Source organism: Oncorhynchus kisutch, linkage group LG20, assembly GCF_002021735.2.
Source record: "Oncorhynchus kisutch isolate 150728-3 linkage group LG20, Okis_V2, whole genome shotgun sequence".
NCBI classification, from domain to species: Eukaryota; Metazoa; Chordata; class Actinopteri; order Salmoniformes; family Salmonidae; genus Oncorhynchus; species Oncorhynchus kisutch.
The window spans coordinates 37,300,106-37,316,620 of record NC_034193.2 but is presented as its reverse complement, the minus strand read 5'-3'; the positions used below and the strand labels follow the sequence as shown (position 1 = coordinate 37,316,620).

Here is a 16,515-nt window from a genome sequence, read left to right as displayed (position 1 = left end):
CCTCCCCATGGACCCCTACAAATCAGCCGGGCTAGACAATCTGGACCCTCTCTTTCTAAAATGATCTGCCCGAAATTGTTGCAACCCCTATTACTAGCCTGTTCAAACTCTCTTTCGTATCGCCTGAGATTCCCAAAAATTGGAAAGCTGCCGCAATCATCCCCCTCTTCAAAGGGGGATACACTCTAGACCCAAACTTCTACAGACCTATATATATCCTACCATGCCTTTCTAAGGTCTTCGAAAGCGAAGTTAACAGATTACCAACCATTTCGAATCCCACAGTACCTTCTCCTCTATGCAATCTGGTTTCAGAGCTGGTCATGGGTGCACCTCAGCAATGCTCAAGGTCCTAAACGATGCCATAACCGCCATTGATAAGAGACATTACTGTGCAGACGTATTCATCGACCTGGCCAAGGCTTTCGACTCTGTCAATCACCACATTCTTATCGGCAAACTCAACAGCCTTGGTTTCTCAAATGACTGCCTCACCAACTACTTCTCTGATAGAGTTCAATGTGCCACAGGGTTCAATTCTTGGGCAGACTCTCTTCTCCCGTATACATCAATGATGTCTCACTTGATGCTGGTGATTCTCTGATCCACCTCTACAAAGATGACACCATTCTGGCCCTTCTTTGGACACCGTGTTAATTCACCTCCAGACAAGCTTCAATGCCATACAACAACTCTCCTTCCGTGGACTTCAACTGCTCTTAAACGCAAGTAAAACTAAATGCATGCTCTTCAACCGATCACTGCCAGCACCTGCCCGCCCGTCCAGCATCACTACTCTGGACGGTTCTGACTTAGAATATGTGGACAACTACAAATACCTAGATGTCTGGCTAGATTGTAAACTCTCCTTCCAGACTCACATTACGCAACTCCAATCCAAAATTAAATCTAGAATCGGCTTCCTATTTCGCAATAAAGCATCCTTCACTCATGCTGCCAAGCTTACCCTCGTAAAACTGACCATCCTACCGATCCTCGACTTCGGCGATGTCATCTACAAAATAGCATCCAACACTCTACTCAACAAATTGGATGCAGTCTATCACAGTGCATTCCGCTTTGTCACAAAAGCCCCATATACTACCCACCACTTCGTCCGGTACGCTCTCGTTGGCTGGCCCTAGCTTCATATTAGTTTCCAAACCCACTGGCTCTAGGTCATCTACAAGTTTTTGCTAGGTAAACCCCCGCCTTATCTCAGCTCACTGGTCACCATAGCAGCACCCACCCATAGCACGTGCTCCAGCAGGTACGGTGGGACAAAAAAGTATTTAGTCAGCCACCAATTGTGCAAGTTCTCCCACTTAAAAAGATGAGAGAATACCTGTAATTTTCATCATAGGTACACTTCAACTATGACAGACAAAATGAGAAAAAAAATCCTGAAAATTACAAAGGCAAGGTATTGGAGCAGCCATCACAAAGCCCTGACCTCAATCCCATAGAAAAATCGGGAACGATCGGGAACGAAGTAGATGGACCAACCTTTGATCTAAGAGGAAGCGAGCCGAGTGGATACCACATCTCGAACTGAGTTTTTTTTAAAGAAAAAGGTGAGCGAACCACACACAGATTTGAAGTCGAGTTTTTTAATTATGCCTGTTACGTATACTCTGAGCGTGAATTCCTTTGTAAGGAAGGCACCTTGGCGGCGTAAGCAGGGCCGAGTCAGAGGAGAGTAATCTGGGGGTTTTGTTATTTATTTGCGGAGAATCTTAGTTTTTGCCATAGTATTAGTGGTTCAGTGGTAGAATTCTCGCCTGCAACGCGGGAGGCCGGGGTTCCATTCCCAGTCATTGCGCTGACTGAATTCTGAGTTTTTGATTGTAAAATAATCTATTTGTATGTTTTGCCTGGAAAGTTATGGTCGCTAGTGTTTGTATAAGATATAAACTGAATGTTTTAATAGCTTCTCTAGTTCAAATTGATAGAAGGGACAAATTTTACGTTTTCAATAGATTGTTTAGGTGAAATTGATAGACTAATTCAACTTAAAATAATAACGAAGCGAATTCTGATGCAAGACGATGTCTGGTCACTAAATTATCTGCTGGAATAATGTATTGAGAATTGGGTCGTATTTAAATTACTGTATCAATAGAGAAGACAGTTACCTAAGTTTTAAAAAATCGGAATAATAGCGGGGAGAGAATGGCGATAGAAAGTGATTACCGAAATGATTTTCATTCTTATAGATTGACTGACGCATGTTATAATTTTGGCGCTGCGTGTGTTATTTATAAAGAAATAGGATACATTTCATAAGTGTGAAGAGCAAAGAGAAGAGGAAGTTATAAAGTTGGGGTTTTAATCTTACGATAGAGGTAAGGAAAAACGTTGAAATGAGAGGGGTTATATTTTTGCCCACTGGGGGAAAAAGAAATAGGAGAGTAGATCTGAAAGTTGTGAGTGAGTAGGACATTGTGAGAATAGATTCTGATGGTTATTGATTCTTGGTTTGATTGTTTAAGTAACACCAGTTAATTTTGTTTGATTGTTTAACCTGTAACACCAGTTAATTTGAGCAGGAAATTTCATGTAGTCTAACATTATAGTATGTTTCCATTATGTGGAACAATGTCAGGTCATTAAAGGTGATTGCTGGATTGAGTAGTATGAGAGCCTGTTGGCAGAAGACTAAACTAATATGTTAAGTGGGGGAGTATCATAGATTTTAATTATAGTGTTGTTACCGCAATAGTCAAAAGAATTTCATATGTTTTGGGGAATGAAAGCTTTGTGGATATGAGTGGGAAAAAATAATACGTTTGTTTTGATTTTTACGCTGATGAGACAGCGCCAACTTTTGAAAGATTTTAGATTTGTTAAAAAAAAAAACAGGATTGGTTTTACTAAATTTATATCAACAGGTTGAAATTATTAGATTGCTGATTAAAGGTTTTTTAGGAGTTGATTTCATTTAATTAAACATTGTATCATACATATACATTGATGGTGATTAAAACTTATGATTAATGATTTGAGGTACAGTGGAATTATCATTAGGTTTGGTTTATAGTTCACGTTTGAGTTTCTGAATCGATGTAGTGTAAATGAATACTAACTAAGTGTTTGGTGTTTTCTCCGGGAAAATTGATATTTCACTGTCTCTCTCTGGAATGTTTCCAGGGACTATACTCTTGGGGAGAGTGAGTGAAATTGAGGCCATAAACTACCACATTGGAGGGGGCCTGGAAGTTTTTTGTTTTAGTGCAAGGGTATTAAAGGGGCACTCACCACATGGGAGTTTTTATTTTCTGACTTTTCATTACACACGCAAATTCTTTTGATAAAGGAATGTTCTGGGAACATGGAAATACAAAAATGTTGGAACTAGTTGATTATTGTTTGCAAATGGTTTCATATAGTGAAAAACACTGCTTTGAAGGGTTTTGTATGACCTATGACCTTCTGATGACTTTCCGTTGTGGCTTGATCACCCGCATTGGAAAGCCATTTGGATAATGAAATTATGGTCATTTGTAATACTGCTTTCAAAATAATTTGTGTAATTGGTTATTATGTTTCTTAGCCATATTTGTAATTTGGACCACTGTGAAGGGCATTGCTTTTAACTAAGGATATGCTGCTTTAAGTCTATTTTCCTTTGGCCATGGGGGTTAAATCATTTTTTAAAAGTTTTTTTTTCAGTTTAGTGATTTTAATTTGATTAGGTTAGCTGAAGTTTTGTTTTACATTACTCTCATACAGAGAGATGTGTGTAAAACATGGGGGAGGATTTCGATTTTTTTAGGCTTTGAATTGAAGTTATACAACTTATGTGATATGTGAAGGAGTGTATTGTATTGTTGAGTGTATAGTTGTGTTTGTTTTGTTCTATTCCCGAGGTATAGGTCTAACTTCTTGATCCTTGGCTCTTACAATGGAGTTGACAGTGAGATGGGGAGTATAAACCAATTTGAAAGAATAGTTTCAATAGAATGTTTTGATATTCTCTGTGAAATATGTTTAGATATGTGTATTAAGAATCATTGGTAAAAGTAATAATTTATCATGTAGTTAATGAACTGAACTAAAACTGTTCTGATCTGTTCTTTCGAGGTTATCATGAAAAGTGACATCAGACGGTATCTTAATGCATGGAAGAGATAATTGGACCGAATGGTGTGTGTACCTTAAAACCCCCTCTAACTGGCTGAAGAAGAGTGACAAAGGCGTTGAAGGCTTTCCGAACCACTTCTACCGAGAGAAAAGAACCAAGCCAGAAATTGGTGTACAGTATCAGATCTAAGCTATCAACTGCTTTTCTCTCATACTGTGAGATTCTACTTGGAGTGATCATGGAGAAAGATCTGTTCTAACATTTTCTTATGATGGTATATTGGTATATACTGGTATATTGGTTGACGAATGGACAAGACATGAGTGGTAAAGATGAGACATTGAAATTGGGACATTAACATGAGCCATCCACTTTGAATTGTAAAGCTATCTGAAGAAAAACGAAAGAGACGCCAGAAGATGCAGTGCCTGAGAGGGGGAGGGGGGAGGGGGGAGGGGGGGGGGGGGCAACTGTGCCATTAAATTGTTTATACTTGTGTGGTATCAGGTTGATTGAAGAGGTCTACACCACGTAAATTGTAGTAATCTAGATTAAGAATGCATTGAGATACTGATCTGTATTATAATCATGATTAAAAAAGTTAATAGTAGAATTATGGGATAATTATACTGAATGTAAGTAAATCTGCTAATATTGATGTGTGTTAAATTGAGGATTTTACTTTGAGTGATAAGACAAATTTGAATCACTGAGGAATGCTATTCTAAATATTGGTTGGATAAATAGTTGGGTTGTTACTTATGATTTAGAATATGAATGATTTCACTGCCCTATTCTCTATTCCTAAGTATATTTCTGAACATGAGGACTTAGAGGGATGTCTGTCCTATATGTTGTGAGGAGGCCTGTGTTTAGACACTGGTTCTCATGTAACTTAAAGAGCATTTATATGTTATGTTTTTATTTTCCTCAAATAGATTTTTCTGTGTTATTAAACATGTGCAAGTTTGTCTTGTAGAATAAAGGTTGTAACCTTAGTTTCAGAAGGGAGAAAGCTTACATATAAGCTAAGGTATTTGGCATTGAGGGGATTTGAATTTTTATTTCTTTTTAAATATTGAGTATGTAATTAATATTCTGATTCTTTAGAAGGGACAATGTCCCTTGAGAGGGGAATGTTGGGGAATAATCAGAATTGGTTGGTAACATAGGTAAGATGTTTTATATTCATCAGATGTTTGTAAGTTACTTCTCATCAGAATGTTATTTTTGTATAATACTGTGGTGGGGTTGCAGTATCTGTTCTATGTCAAGACTAAGTTTTTTGGGCCGGAGATAGGGGAGAGGTCAAGTGTGTCTGTGTCTGTGTCTGTGTCCACAATGTCTGTGTGCCAGTCAGTGTGTCTCTGTGATCTTGTCAAGATAGGATGGATTTGATATATGCCTGTTGATATGGAGGATTGGTTTATGGTTCTGAGTTTGAGAAAATAACATAGTTTAGGAGACAAAGCTGAACGATTTATTATGTCTGACTATGTGTGTTTTTTGCTATTAAAGGATCTCAGCTGCAATGTGTAAGGGACTCTCAGAGAATTCATTGATAGACACTGAATTGATCTGAGAGTCACAGGGTTGTGATAGAGCTCATATAATTAAAAATGGACTTTGTGATAACTAACTCTGACTTGTGTGTGGTTTGCTCTCATTATTTGGTAAATAGAGGAAATTTCCTTGACATGCTCCAAAACTCACCCAACTTATTGTGGGAAGCTTGTGGAAGGCTGACCCAAGTTAAAGGCAATACTACCAAATACTAATAGAGTGTATGTACACCTCTGACCCACTGGGAATGTGATGAAAGAAATAAAATGTGAAATAAATCATTCTCTACTATCATTCTGACATTTCACACTCTTAAAATAAAGTGGTGATCCTAACTGACCTAAGACTGGACATTTTTACCAGGATAAAATGTCAGGAATTGTGAAAAACAGAGTTTAAATGTATTTGGCTAAGATGTATGTAAACTTCAGACCTCAACTGTTTTTGTTAAGAGAGTAATTTCATAGTCTTTATACAATACTGTAATGACGATTTTGTAAAAGAAAAAAAAGGGGATACCAACTGTTTTGAATGATATTATATGACCAGATAGTACCCTTGTTTTTACCACTTAATTAGTCACACTGACCAACACAAACACAACAGTAGCCTACCTGGCCCTGCCAGTCTGTGGTGTTGATGAGGATGATGCTCTCGGGGAGCTGCTCGTCGGAGATAAGGATCTGGTTTAGCTGGTCATACACTGACTTCCTGGGGACCTGGCGGAGGAAGAGGCAGACGTAAAAGAGATGGTCTATCTGTATACACACATGTAGAGCTTGTACACACACACTAGCTTACTTTACTATTGTGCACACACTCACACACACCTGGACAGCGATCCTGGATTCCGGGGATGTCTCGCTGTCGATGCTGCTGGTCCTGTCACTCTGGGCCTTGGAGTTCTGTCGGTCCTTCATGGATGTGCTTCTAGGACGCCTCTGCAGCTTGTTCTCTGTTTTACTGTGGACCACAAACAGGCACGGACCCAATGAAGCACTGAGCCAGGTTGAGCCACTGCTGAGAAATCTTAATAAAAGAAATACGTTATTCACCAATACTAAATACTTAGTAGTAGATATGCCTACAGCAGAACTCCTCAGACAATCCTGGCCATCTAATCCTTCTCTTTGACTCTCCCCAGCAAAAGCTTTTTAAGATTTTGTTTTGGAAGCATTTTATGAGCACAAAATGGCTGCCACACATTATCTACAGTGGGACCCCACTGTATGTGGTCGTTACAAGCCAGCTACACATTGAAGTATCCTTGCACAATGGAGAAATGTATAACGACAAATGTGCAATGTCTGTACTAGGCAGATTGCTTATTCAATGGATCTGACTTTGATTCATCAGATGAGTGGAGTCGGTGGAAGTTGTGCTAGGGGACGTCCTTCTGCTGATTAGTTTGTTTATAGATAGGTGTAGCGGGGGAAATCACTGTATTGCGCTGAACAACCAAGACACCAGGTGCTCAGTCAGAGAGTTAGACCTGATCTCAACCGCCCCCTCCTCTCTCTCATCCCATAAATTTTATTTTGGACATGTGTATTATCCAACTCACGGCCTGGAGAGCTACTGGGTTTGCAGGCTTTGTTCCAGCCCAGCACTGCGACACTGGTTTCAAATAATTAACTATTCATGATCAATCTGGATCAAAGTTAGTGGTATCAGGTGTATTAGTGCTGGGTTGGAATAAAGCGAGCACACCCATCCTTGTTTAGTTAAAGTGTAAGGGTTAATAAGCGGTACTGTGTGTGAGACTGTGTGCGTGTGACTGTTTTTGTGTGTGTGTGCGTGAATGCATAAATGTCATACATGCATGCAAGTGAGCGGTTGTGCTTGTGGGCGGCTACCTCGGCGACATGAGTGTCTGGGACTCGGTCTTGCAGAGTTTGGCCACTGGGCCGGGCAGTTTGTCCGTGCTCAGGTCCCAGCTGATGGGAGTGGGGTTAGCCTCCCCTGACCCTGTGCCAGCCCTAGTCTCCTCATCCTCCGCATCCTGTACATAATGGACATAATGGGAGAAATATAGTTCAAAATATATTTTCAATATATAGGGATGTACAGTACATACTAGGGTATTTCACTCATTCATTGGATTTCCATCCGCTGCACCGTGCTCCCGCTGGTTCATTTCACTCCCTAGAGATTAATTAACACTACTTAACAATCCTTTTCCAGTTGGTATTGTCAGTGGGAATTCACTGACACCAGAGACACAAGTCACAAAGGTTCACCCTGTGCGAGTTGAGAACACCTGTTTTACACTCTATTTCATTTATAGTGCACTACTTTTGACCAGATCCCTATGGGCCCTGAATTAGTACACTACATTGGGAATATGGTGCCATTTGGAACACAGCCATTGAGATCATTTTCTCAATTGGATCATGCCCAAGAGGTAGCTACCGCAACCAATACATAAGATGATGAAATGCACACAGTATCTAGAAAACAGCTATTTCTGTGCAGGGTACCCATTGTCGATGCATTTCAATGTGCTGTCATGGTGACCGTGACAACATCACATAACGCCTGGCAGATGTCCGCAAACACATTCACATGAAGCCCAGTGTGTGCATGTAAGTATCATGTGTTTGGCCACTGAACATCCCGTCCTTGGGCCCTAAACACAAGCCCCCTCAGAATCCCTCCCTCCCTCTCCCAAGAAATGTGTCGTCAGGTGCTCCTCATTGCCGGGGTTCCCGGGGTGAACAAGTGCAGAGGAGGCAAAGGAGCACGAGAGGCAACGGTGAAGAATAACAAAACACTATGTAAAGCACTGCTCTTCTCACGGACCAATACGCACGCTGACACCCTCTCTACAGCCAGCTGGACCTGGGCCTCAGAGTGGTGTCGGTGTGTTTATACATAATGTGTGTGTGTACTGTAAATATTGTGTGTGTGTGTGTGTGTGTGTATATGAGCGCGCTCATGTGTGTATACACAATGTATGTGTGTGTGTGCGCGCGCGTGCATGTATGCTTGTGTGTAATAATGGAGGTCTTTGTGGTAACAGTGTAAATGTACTCTTGTTCGCATCAAAAATGGTTGAGTGGAAAAATAAACAGATGGGAGCTGATTTATGATCATGGACAAAATAGCAGCGCAGAGAGAGAGAGAGAGAAGAGATAAACAAAATGTTTAAGAACCCGGGATTTATTTCTCCCATGTCTACCGTATTTCGTTCCGTTTACATTGTAGGAATGTTTACTGACAAATGCTGTTTCCATTAGGCCTGTCTTAAGTTATTTGTATCCGTTTTTTTTATTACTTTCATAAAAAATGGGTTGATGGAAACAAGGTTAGTGAGAAAGAGAGAGAAGGGATAAAAAAAAAAGACAGGTAGAGAACGGCAGACATCAAATGAGAGAACATGAGTGAGTTGAGGCAAGGAGACAGGCAAAAACAGAGACCGAGTGGAAAGAAAGAAAGAGGTACTAGAGACAGAGAGACCGGCCCAGCCATTGATAGAGAACAGAAAAGGACACAAAGCAAGAGAGAAAGAGCACTAAATATGTTACGCCTACAGGGATCCTCCAGAGGTTGCCCGGTGTAGAATAAAGTTGTCCTTAGACACCGATGTTGGGTCAGTTTCCCCCCACTTATGGTTAAGGTCAGAATTGGGGGAAGGGAAGCTGATCCTAGAGCTGTACCTTGGGGCAGCTTGCCCACTCACCCCTGCAGGAGACTCCAATCCGGCGCTGTCGTCTGTATACTTGGTCCCTATTTGGACTTTGGCCCTGTCCGGGGACAGCAGCTCTCCACCCTAAAAGGAGCAGAACACAGGACGCAGTTACCAAAACCGTCTGCTAGGGGACACCCTTGAGCATATCGTAATTCCATGTAAGAAATCACATGAACTCTATTCAGTGTGTTTTCATATGCGCCTGCTGCCAGCGAAATAGGTGACTACTAACCCTTAGGTGGCTGGCTACCCCGTAGCTATCTACTTTTGTCATGACACAAGCTACATCCGATTCATGACATTTCTATCTGCAACATTCCAGAAGTTTGCTCACTTAAAGGTGTAATCCTTAAATGGTGAACCTGTCACACTCCTTTTGTGATATTACAACAACAAGGAAGTTACTGCAAACAACAAACACTGTTTTCTTCCCTATGACATCATTGCATGTGGGACAGAACAGCAGAATATTTACCAGGCTCCTCACCGCTTCGTCAACGAAGCAAAAACTATAACAACGGCGGTGGGGCGGACAGTGAAACTGTTACCCCTACTGTGGATTCCATCTTCAACGTGCGCCAGGGTCCAACTCTGAAAGGCCTTTACCGATACTTTCATAGCTGGTGTGTGCATATTTAATGAGACGATCAATGTTCTATGTTGTGGCCATGTTTGATTTGCTTGAATTAACGACAATTTGCTCCTCAGTACAAATCATTTCTGCAGGCCTTAGGACACTGTGCACGCAGAATCGATCGGGCCTTACTCAATATCTGACCCTCACACTAAGAAATCACCCACACAGTTAAAGTGTCTGGTGCAGCAGTACACTGTACTACCATACATACAATTCAGAGAATATCCAAGAATGGCCATCTAAAATTCCTGGCATATGGACGCCACACATAATTGGCTATTTAAAGGGTATAGCTACAAATTTATTAAATCTTAAATGCCTGGCATACGGATGCCGAAAATAATTAACTATTTATAGGGAGAGTTCACCCAAGCTACAAATGTACCTAATCTAAAATGCCTGGTATGTATATACGGATGCCACTAATCATAACTATTTAAAGGGATCCTTTGAAATGCCTGGGGCTTCATTTATCAATCATGTGTAGCCACAAATCTGTGTGTAAACGATGCGTGCGATCATTTCCACACAAAATGTGAGATTTATCACAATGAACGTTTGCTTGAGAGTGTGTATATGTGTGTACAGCCATGACCATGCGTATGCACAGTGATAAGTGGTGGAATAAGGGAACTGCTTGTCAAGCTTAGAATTGGAAAAATACACTGAGTGTACAAAACATTTTTAAAAAGCATGCCATTGTGGTGCACATTAAAGTGCTATCCACCCTCATGTTTTTGGTACGGCGTTGTATATTACATACTGGCATTAAAGGGATGATTTTGCTCATATATGGTTAATTAGGGGTGTTTCGAAATGCAAATAGCCAAGGTCGTGCACAAGCACTGAGGCTCAGAACATTTGGTATTTATCAACAGTTATCGCCTATCGGTGTGTGTATGACGCTCGTAGAATTGTTTGATAAAATACTTTTATTTTTCTTAATTGTTTCTATGCAATATCGATAAATGATTCCCCTGGCATATACGGATGTCACAAATCACTACTATTTAAAGGGATAGTTCATCCAAGCTACAAATGTTCCTCATCTTATTGATAGCTAAATAAAGAGGAAACCTGGAGATCTAAATAGATAATGGATAGTCAGCAACCTACCCATGTTTGCATAGCTTTAGAGCATTTGAGCATTGTTGGGTAAAAAAAAACTATGGGAGCAGTAGGACCTATGTTAGCATTAGCATGCTAATCCAAATTATATTAAAAAGCTAGTTCAGCAGAGACAAAAAAACTAAAACTGTGTGTGTGTGTGTGTGTGTGTTAGTGTGTGTGGCAGGGCTTGTTGTGGCCTTATGCTGTGTGTGTGTGTACTTACGATGCTGGCCAGGTCCCTGGGCTGGCTCTTCTGACTGTGTAGACTCCCAATCTCAGTCTGGGAGCTCGAATGGGACATTCCCTCAAAGAAGGGCCTGGGTGACAACCACATAAAAAAACATATTTGAAACTTTCACAAAAAATACATACTTGAGAGACAATAACTGTGCTGAGGTGGGTAGTAGTGACACTAACTTGTGGACCCATTTAGGTAATGTTTTCATATTAGTCATTCAGCTGCAATTGTTTCTAACGTTTCTCCCCTGCAGCGACTTTCTTTTCTCTCTCGTTGAGTTCATGTACAGTAACAATGCACAAATAAACTCCCCTTAACACAGAGGGAAATATGCGTGGTCTTCACTTTGACTAGAGTGTTAGCATTATATGGGACCCTCTGAGTTTAGCTGTACTCACAACATTTGTGCGGTCATATTTGAGTGTAGGTGTACTGGCGACATGATATGGGGCCCTATTTGAGTTTGGGTTTAGCTGTCTGTATTTGGGACATTTTGTGTGGACTTACTTCAGTTAAGGTATACAATACTGCTAACATTTTGCAGAACCTCACTTGAGTTTGGGTTTGGGCGTGCTGAGGACACTCTCGTTGTCCTCCATCTCAGGTCCGCTGTCACTCTGGTTGTAAACCTCCAGACTATCATAGAGCAGGTCCAGATCCTCCTCCACCTCCTGGGTCTGGTCCACTGGGTCCGAGTCCAGAACCTAGCAACAACAAATGGACAGTGAAATAACCAGTCAGTTAATCTATCAGTCAATCAATCAAATCAGTCAATCTCACTCTTCATCCATCAACCAATCAAATCACTTCCAAAGAGCAAGTAATAGCACATTGGCAAGGAATAACTCCTCTGGCTGATGGAGTTGAAAGTTCAGAGTAGCATTGGTAACTCAGAAAATAGTTGTATACATACACCACCAGCTTATTAAATACACCACCCTGCTCACGAAAATGGTTCGCTCCTACAGACAGTGAGTCACGTGACCATGGCTTGCTATATAAAGCAGGCAGACAGGCATCCAGTTACTGTTTGATTGAACGTTAGAATGGGGCAAACCAAGTGATCTAAGCGACTTTGAGCGTGGTATGATCTTTGGTGCCAGGCGTGCCGGTTCCAGTAACTCAGAAATGGCCGGCCTCCTTGGCTTTTCACACATGACAGTGTCTAGGGTTTACCGAAAATGAGACAAACAAATAGCATCCAGTTAGCCGCAGTCCTGTGGGAGAAAACAGCTCGTTGATGAGAGAGGTCGAAGGAGAGGAGAATGGCAAGAATCGTGCAAGCTAAGAGGCGGGCCACAAACATGCAAATAACGGCGCAGTACAACAGTGGGGTGCAGAAAGGCATCTCGGGACGCACAAGTTATCGGTCCTTGTCACTGATGGGCTTTTGCAGCAGATGACCAAACTGGGTTCTATCAGAAAAACACAAGAAGAAGCGGCTCCGAATGGGCACACGATCGCCAACACTGGACAATTGAGGAGCGGAAAAACATCACCTGATCTGATGAATCCCAGTTCCTGTTGCGTCCTGCTGATGGCAGTCAGGATTAGGCGTAAGCAGCAGGACCCATCCTGCCTAGTGTCAACGGTACAGGCTGGTGGCAGTGGTGTAATGGAGTGGGGAATGTTTTCCTAGCACACGTTAGGTCCCTTAAAACCAATTGAGCAACGTTTAACCTCTATACCTTGTAGCATCCATGCCACAAAGAATTCAGGATATTCTGGAGAAACGGGGGTCCGACCCAGTACTAGATAATAAACTGGCCACTGAGTTTATATATCTGGAGCCATACTGCTATTGTAACAACATGATGAATACATTTTCTCTACAATAGAAATTTGTTTTCTTTGGAAACATGACAGAGCTCAAAGGAGGAAATTGGGATTTTTTCCATATTTCCCTTTGGAGTTGACAAACAGCTGCTGTTATTTGGAAAACTGTAGTTAGACTTATGAAGCTATGCATACAAACACAGATAATGTTCTTTCAACTAGGAGAATATTTATATTATTTGTCAATTAGTTCTGAAATGACTTGGAGCACATAACAAAATTGATTTATTTTAGAGGCACAAAAGATTTTAATAAATTTCCACAGGCCATACATTACCCGACTTGGTTGTCTCTGGGCCTTTTATGAATCATTAACGCCCGAGATGAGACCAATTAAAAATATCGAAACACCAATTAAAAACTCACCGCTAAGCGATAATAAATCAGCGTTCTGCTGTATATCTTGACATTTTTTGTTGTTGCAGGAAAATATTTTATTTCCCCTCATATTCTCACTAGTTGAATATCTACATTTATTTTGACTCAAATAGTTTGTGATTGGCTTTTACAAACTATCCCAATGTCTGGATTGGTGCGGTAATAAACTAGTGCTGCAAATCAAGGGTTCCCACACCTCTGCTACTCTCATCAATTCCAAGTGAAGTGACACTCAATGAGTCATTTATGAGTATGTAATTATGATTCAATATATTGGCAGGTGCTGAAGCACAACTTTGGGTTAGGGAAGATGAACAATGTGAAGCACCGGCTGTCATGGACAATATATTTTCAACCGTTTTCAATCATTTATTTCGTCTGACGGCAGGATGCATGACAAAGCTGTGACCGGGGTCAACCAATGGGTCCTACATAGCCTACATATCAATGCATACACACAAACTATATAGGTCAAATTTGTTTATTTGAGCAGTATGAGATGGAAGGAAGTTCCATGCAATAAGGACTCTATATAATAATGTACACTTTATTGAATTTGTTCTGGATTTGGGGATTGTAAAAAGACCCCTGGTGGCATGTCTGGTGGGGTAAGTGTGTGTGTCAGAGCTGTGTGTAAGTTGACTATGCAAACAATTTGGGATTTTCAAAACATGAATGTTTCGTATAAAAAGAAGAAGTGATGCAGTCAGTCTCTCCTCAACTCTTAGCCAAGAGAGACTGGCATGCATAGTATTTATATCTGATTACAATTCAGAGCCAAATGTGCTGCTCTGTTCTGGGCCAGTTGCAGCTTAACTAGGTCTTTCCTTGCAGCACTGAACCACACGACTGGACAATAATCAAGATTAGACAAAACTAGCGCCTGCAGAACTTATTTTTGGAGTGTGGTGTCAAAAAAGCAGAGCATCTCTTTATTACGGCTAGACCTCTCCCCATCTTTACAACCATTGTAAACTGTCATGGTAAAAACATATAGATTCAATCTAAGGTAATGCCAAGTAATTTAGTCTCAACTTGTTCAACAGCCACACCATTCATTACCAGTTTATTACTGGCCACCCATTCCAAAACAGACTGCAACTCTTTGTTAAGGGTTTCAGTGACGTCATTAGCTGTGGTTGCTGATGCGTATATGGTTGAATCATCAGCATACATGGACACACATGCTTTGTTTAATGCCAGTGGCAGGTCATTGGTAAAATAGAAAAGAGTAGAGGGCCTAGAGAGCTGCCCTGCGGTACACCACAGTTTACATGTTTGACATTAGAGAAGCTTCCATTAAAGAAAACCCTATGAGTTCTATTAGATCGAGAGCTCTGAATCCACATTATGGCAGAGGTTGAAAAGCCATAGCACATACGTTTTTTCAACAACAGGTTATGGACAGTAATATCAAAGGCTGCACTGAAATCTAACAATACAGCTCCCACAATCTTCTTATTATCAATTTATTTTCAACCAATCATCAGTCATTTGTGTCAGTGCAGTACATGTTGAGTGATCTTCTTTATAAGCAAACTGAAAGTATTTTGTTAATTTGTTTAGAGAAATAGCATTGTATTTGGTCAAACACAATTTTTTCCAACAGTTTGCTAAGAGCTGGCAGCAAGCTTATAGGTCTGCTGTTAGAACCAGTAAAGACAGCTTTACCCCTCTTGGGTAGCGGAATTACTTTGGCTTCCCTGCAGGCCTGAGGACAAAGACTTTCCTCTAGGCTCAGATAAAAAATATGATAGATAGGAGTGGCTATAGAGTCAGCTACCATCCTCAGTAGCCTTCCATCTAAGTTGTCAATGCCAGGAGCTTTGTCATTATTGATCAGTGGGCCTAGCTAACACACCTAAATCAATTAAATGGATCTGTAAACAGAAAGGGTCAAAGTCAATAACCTCCATATATTTGGGACGTCATTAACAGATCTAATGGTATATACTTTTTGAAAAAAGAGGCTACCTAGAACCAAGGGTTCTTCAGCTGTCCCAGCACTGTAGTAGGAGAAGCCTTTTTGGTTGGTATAACTTTTTCACAAAATTATTCTTTGAGGGTTCTTCGTTGGGTGAAAGTTCTACCTGAAAACAAGAAATGGTTCTCCAACAGGGACAATCAAATACCACTTTATGAACCTTGTAGTATTCTACAAGCACTTAGAAGCAGTGGCAGATGAATCCACTGCAGCTTGTTATTCCTATAAAACAGAACAGTTGAAACATGCAATACTAACCTCATCCGTCACTTTGAATCTCTTCAACAGGGCCACAAACTTCTGTTTGAAATTGGGTTGCTGTAAAGGAGGTTGAGAGAGAGGGAGAAATAGAGTGAGGAAGAGAAAGAAAGAGTTTGATGTCAACAAGACTACACAAAGAACTACATTTTTTATTAGAATCCCCATTAGCTGACGCCATGACGTAAGCTAATCTTTCAGAGACGTCAGTGTAACCAACAAAGTTGTTGAGAGCGCAATAAATCACAGTGAAGTTAACACAATATACCTTGTGTCTAGTCTTCACAGCCAAATGTTATTACGCTCCGATGTGGAGTATCCCCTAGGTAAAGATCTAGGATAAGCTTCCCTTCCTCCAATCCTAACAATATTAATTCATTGGGAAAATGCAAAACAGAACCAAAATCAATGTCTAGGGACAATTTCACCCTATTCCTATTAATATTCTTATCTGAAGAGTGACAGCATCTCAAGTGTACTTGGCTACACCATTAAAAGTCAGTTAATGTTCACATGGCTTAGTGGCTTCGACCTCGGTGACCTTAAGTGACCGTGGCGTGTTGCATGATTCACCAAATGCACATTAGGTCATTGGAGAGAGCCAGACGTGTCATTATTAACAACACCAAGGATTATCGCTTGAAGCAAATACCCGGGCCCAGGGAAAAGGATTTGATAGTGTGTGTTATTTGTGATTTATGTTTGTGTGTGTGTGTTACCAGCTCCCATGTGCGGG

The 16,515-nt window shown here is 40.8% G+C and overlaps 1 protein-coding gene across 5 annotated transcripts in view; it reads right to left on the bottom strand.

Annotated features, from left to right (window-relative positions):
* The window catches only part of LOC109875483 (phosphofurin acidic cluster sorting protein 2), a 101,039-nt gene that overhangs the window by 25,138 nt on the left and 59,386 nt on the right, over positions 1-16,515 (bottom strand). For all 5 annotated transcript variants that reach the window (XM_031799293.1, XM_031799291.1, XM_031799292.1 and 2 more), the window contains exons 8-14: positions 15,780-15,839; positions 11,876-12,027; positions 11,309-11,402; positions 9,330-9,419; positions 7,504-7,649; positions 6,478-6,610; positions 6,262-6,366 (exon numbers count right to left, since the gene is read on the bottom strand). In XM_031799293.1, coding sequence (XP_031655153.1) covers positions 6,262-6,366; positions 6,478-6,610; positions 7,504-7,649; positions 9,330-9,419; positions 11,309-11,402; positions 11,876-12,027; positions 15,780-15,839 — 780 coding nt within the window. The remainder of the gene's footprint in view (positions 1-6,261; positions 6,367-6,477; positions 6,611-7,503; positions 7,650-9,329; positions 9,420-11,308; positions 11,403-11,875; positions 12,028-15,779; positions 15,840-16,515) is intronic.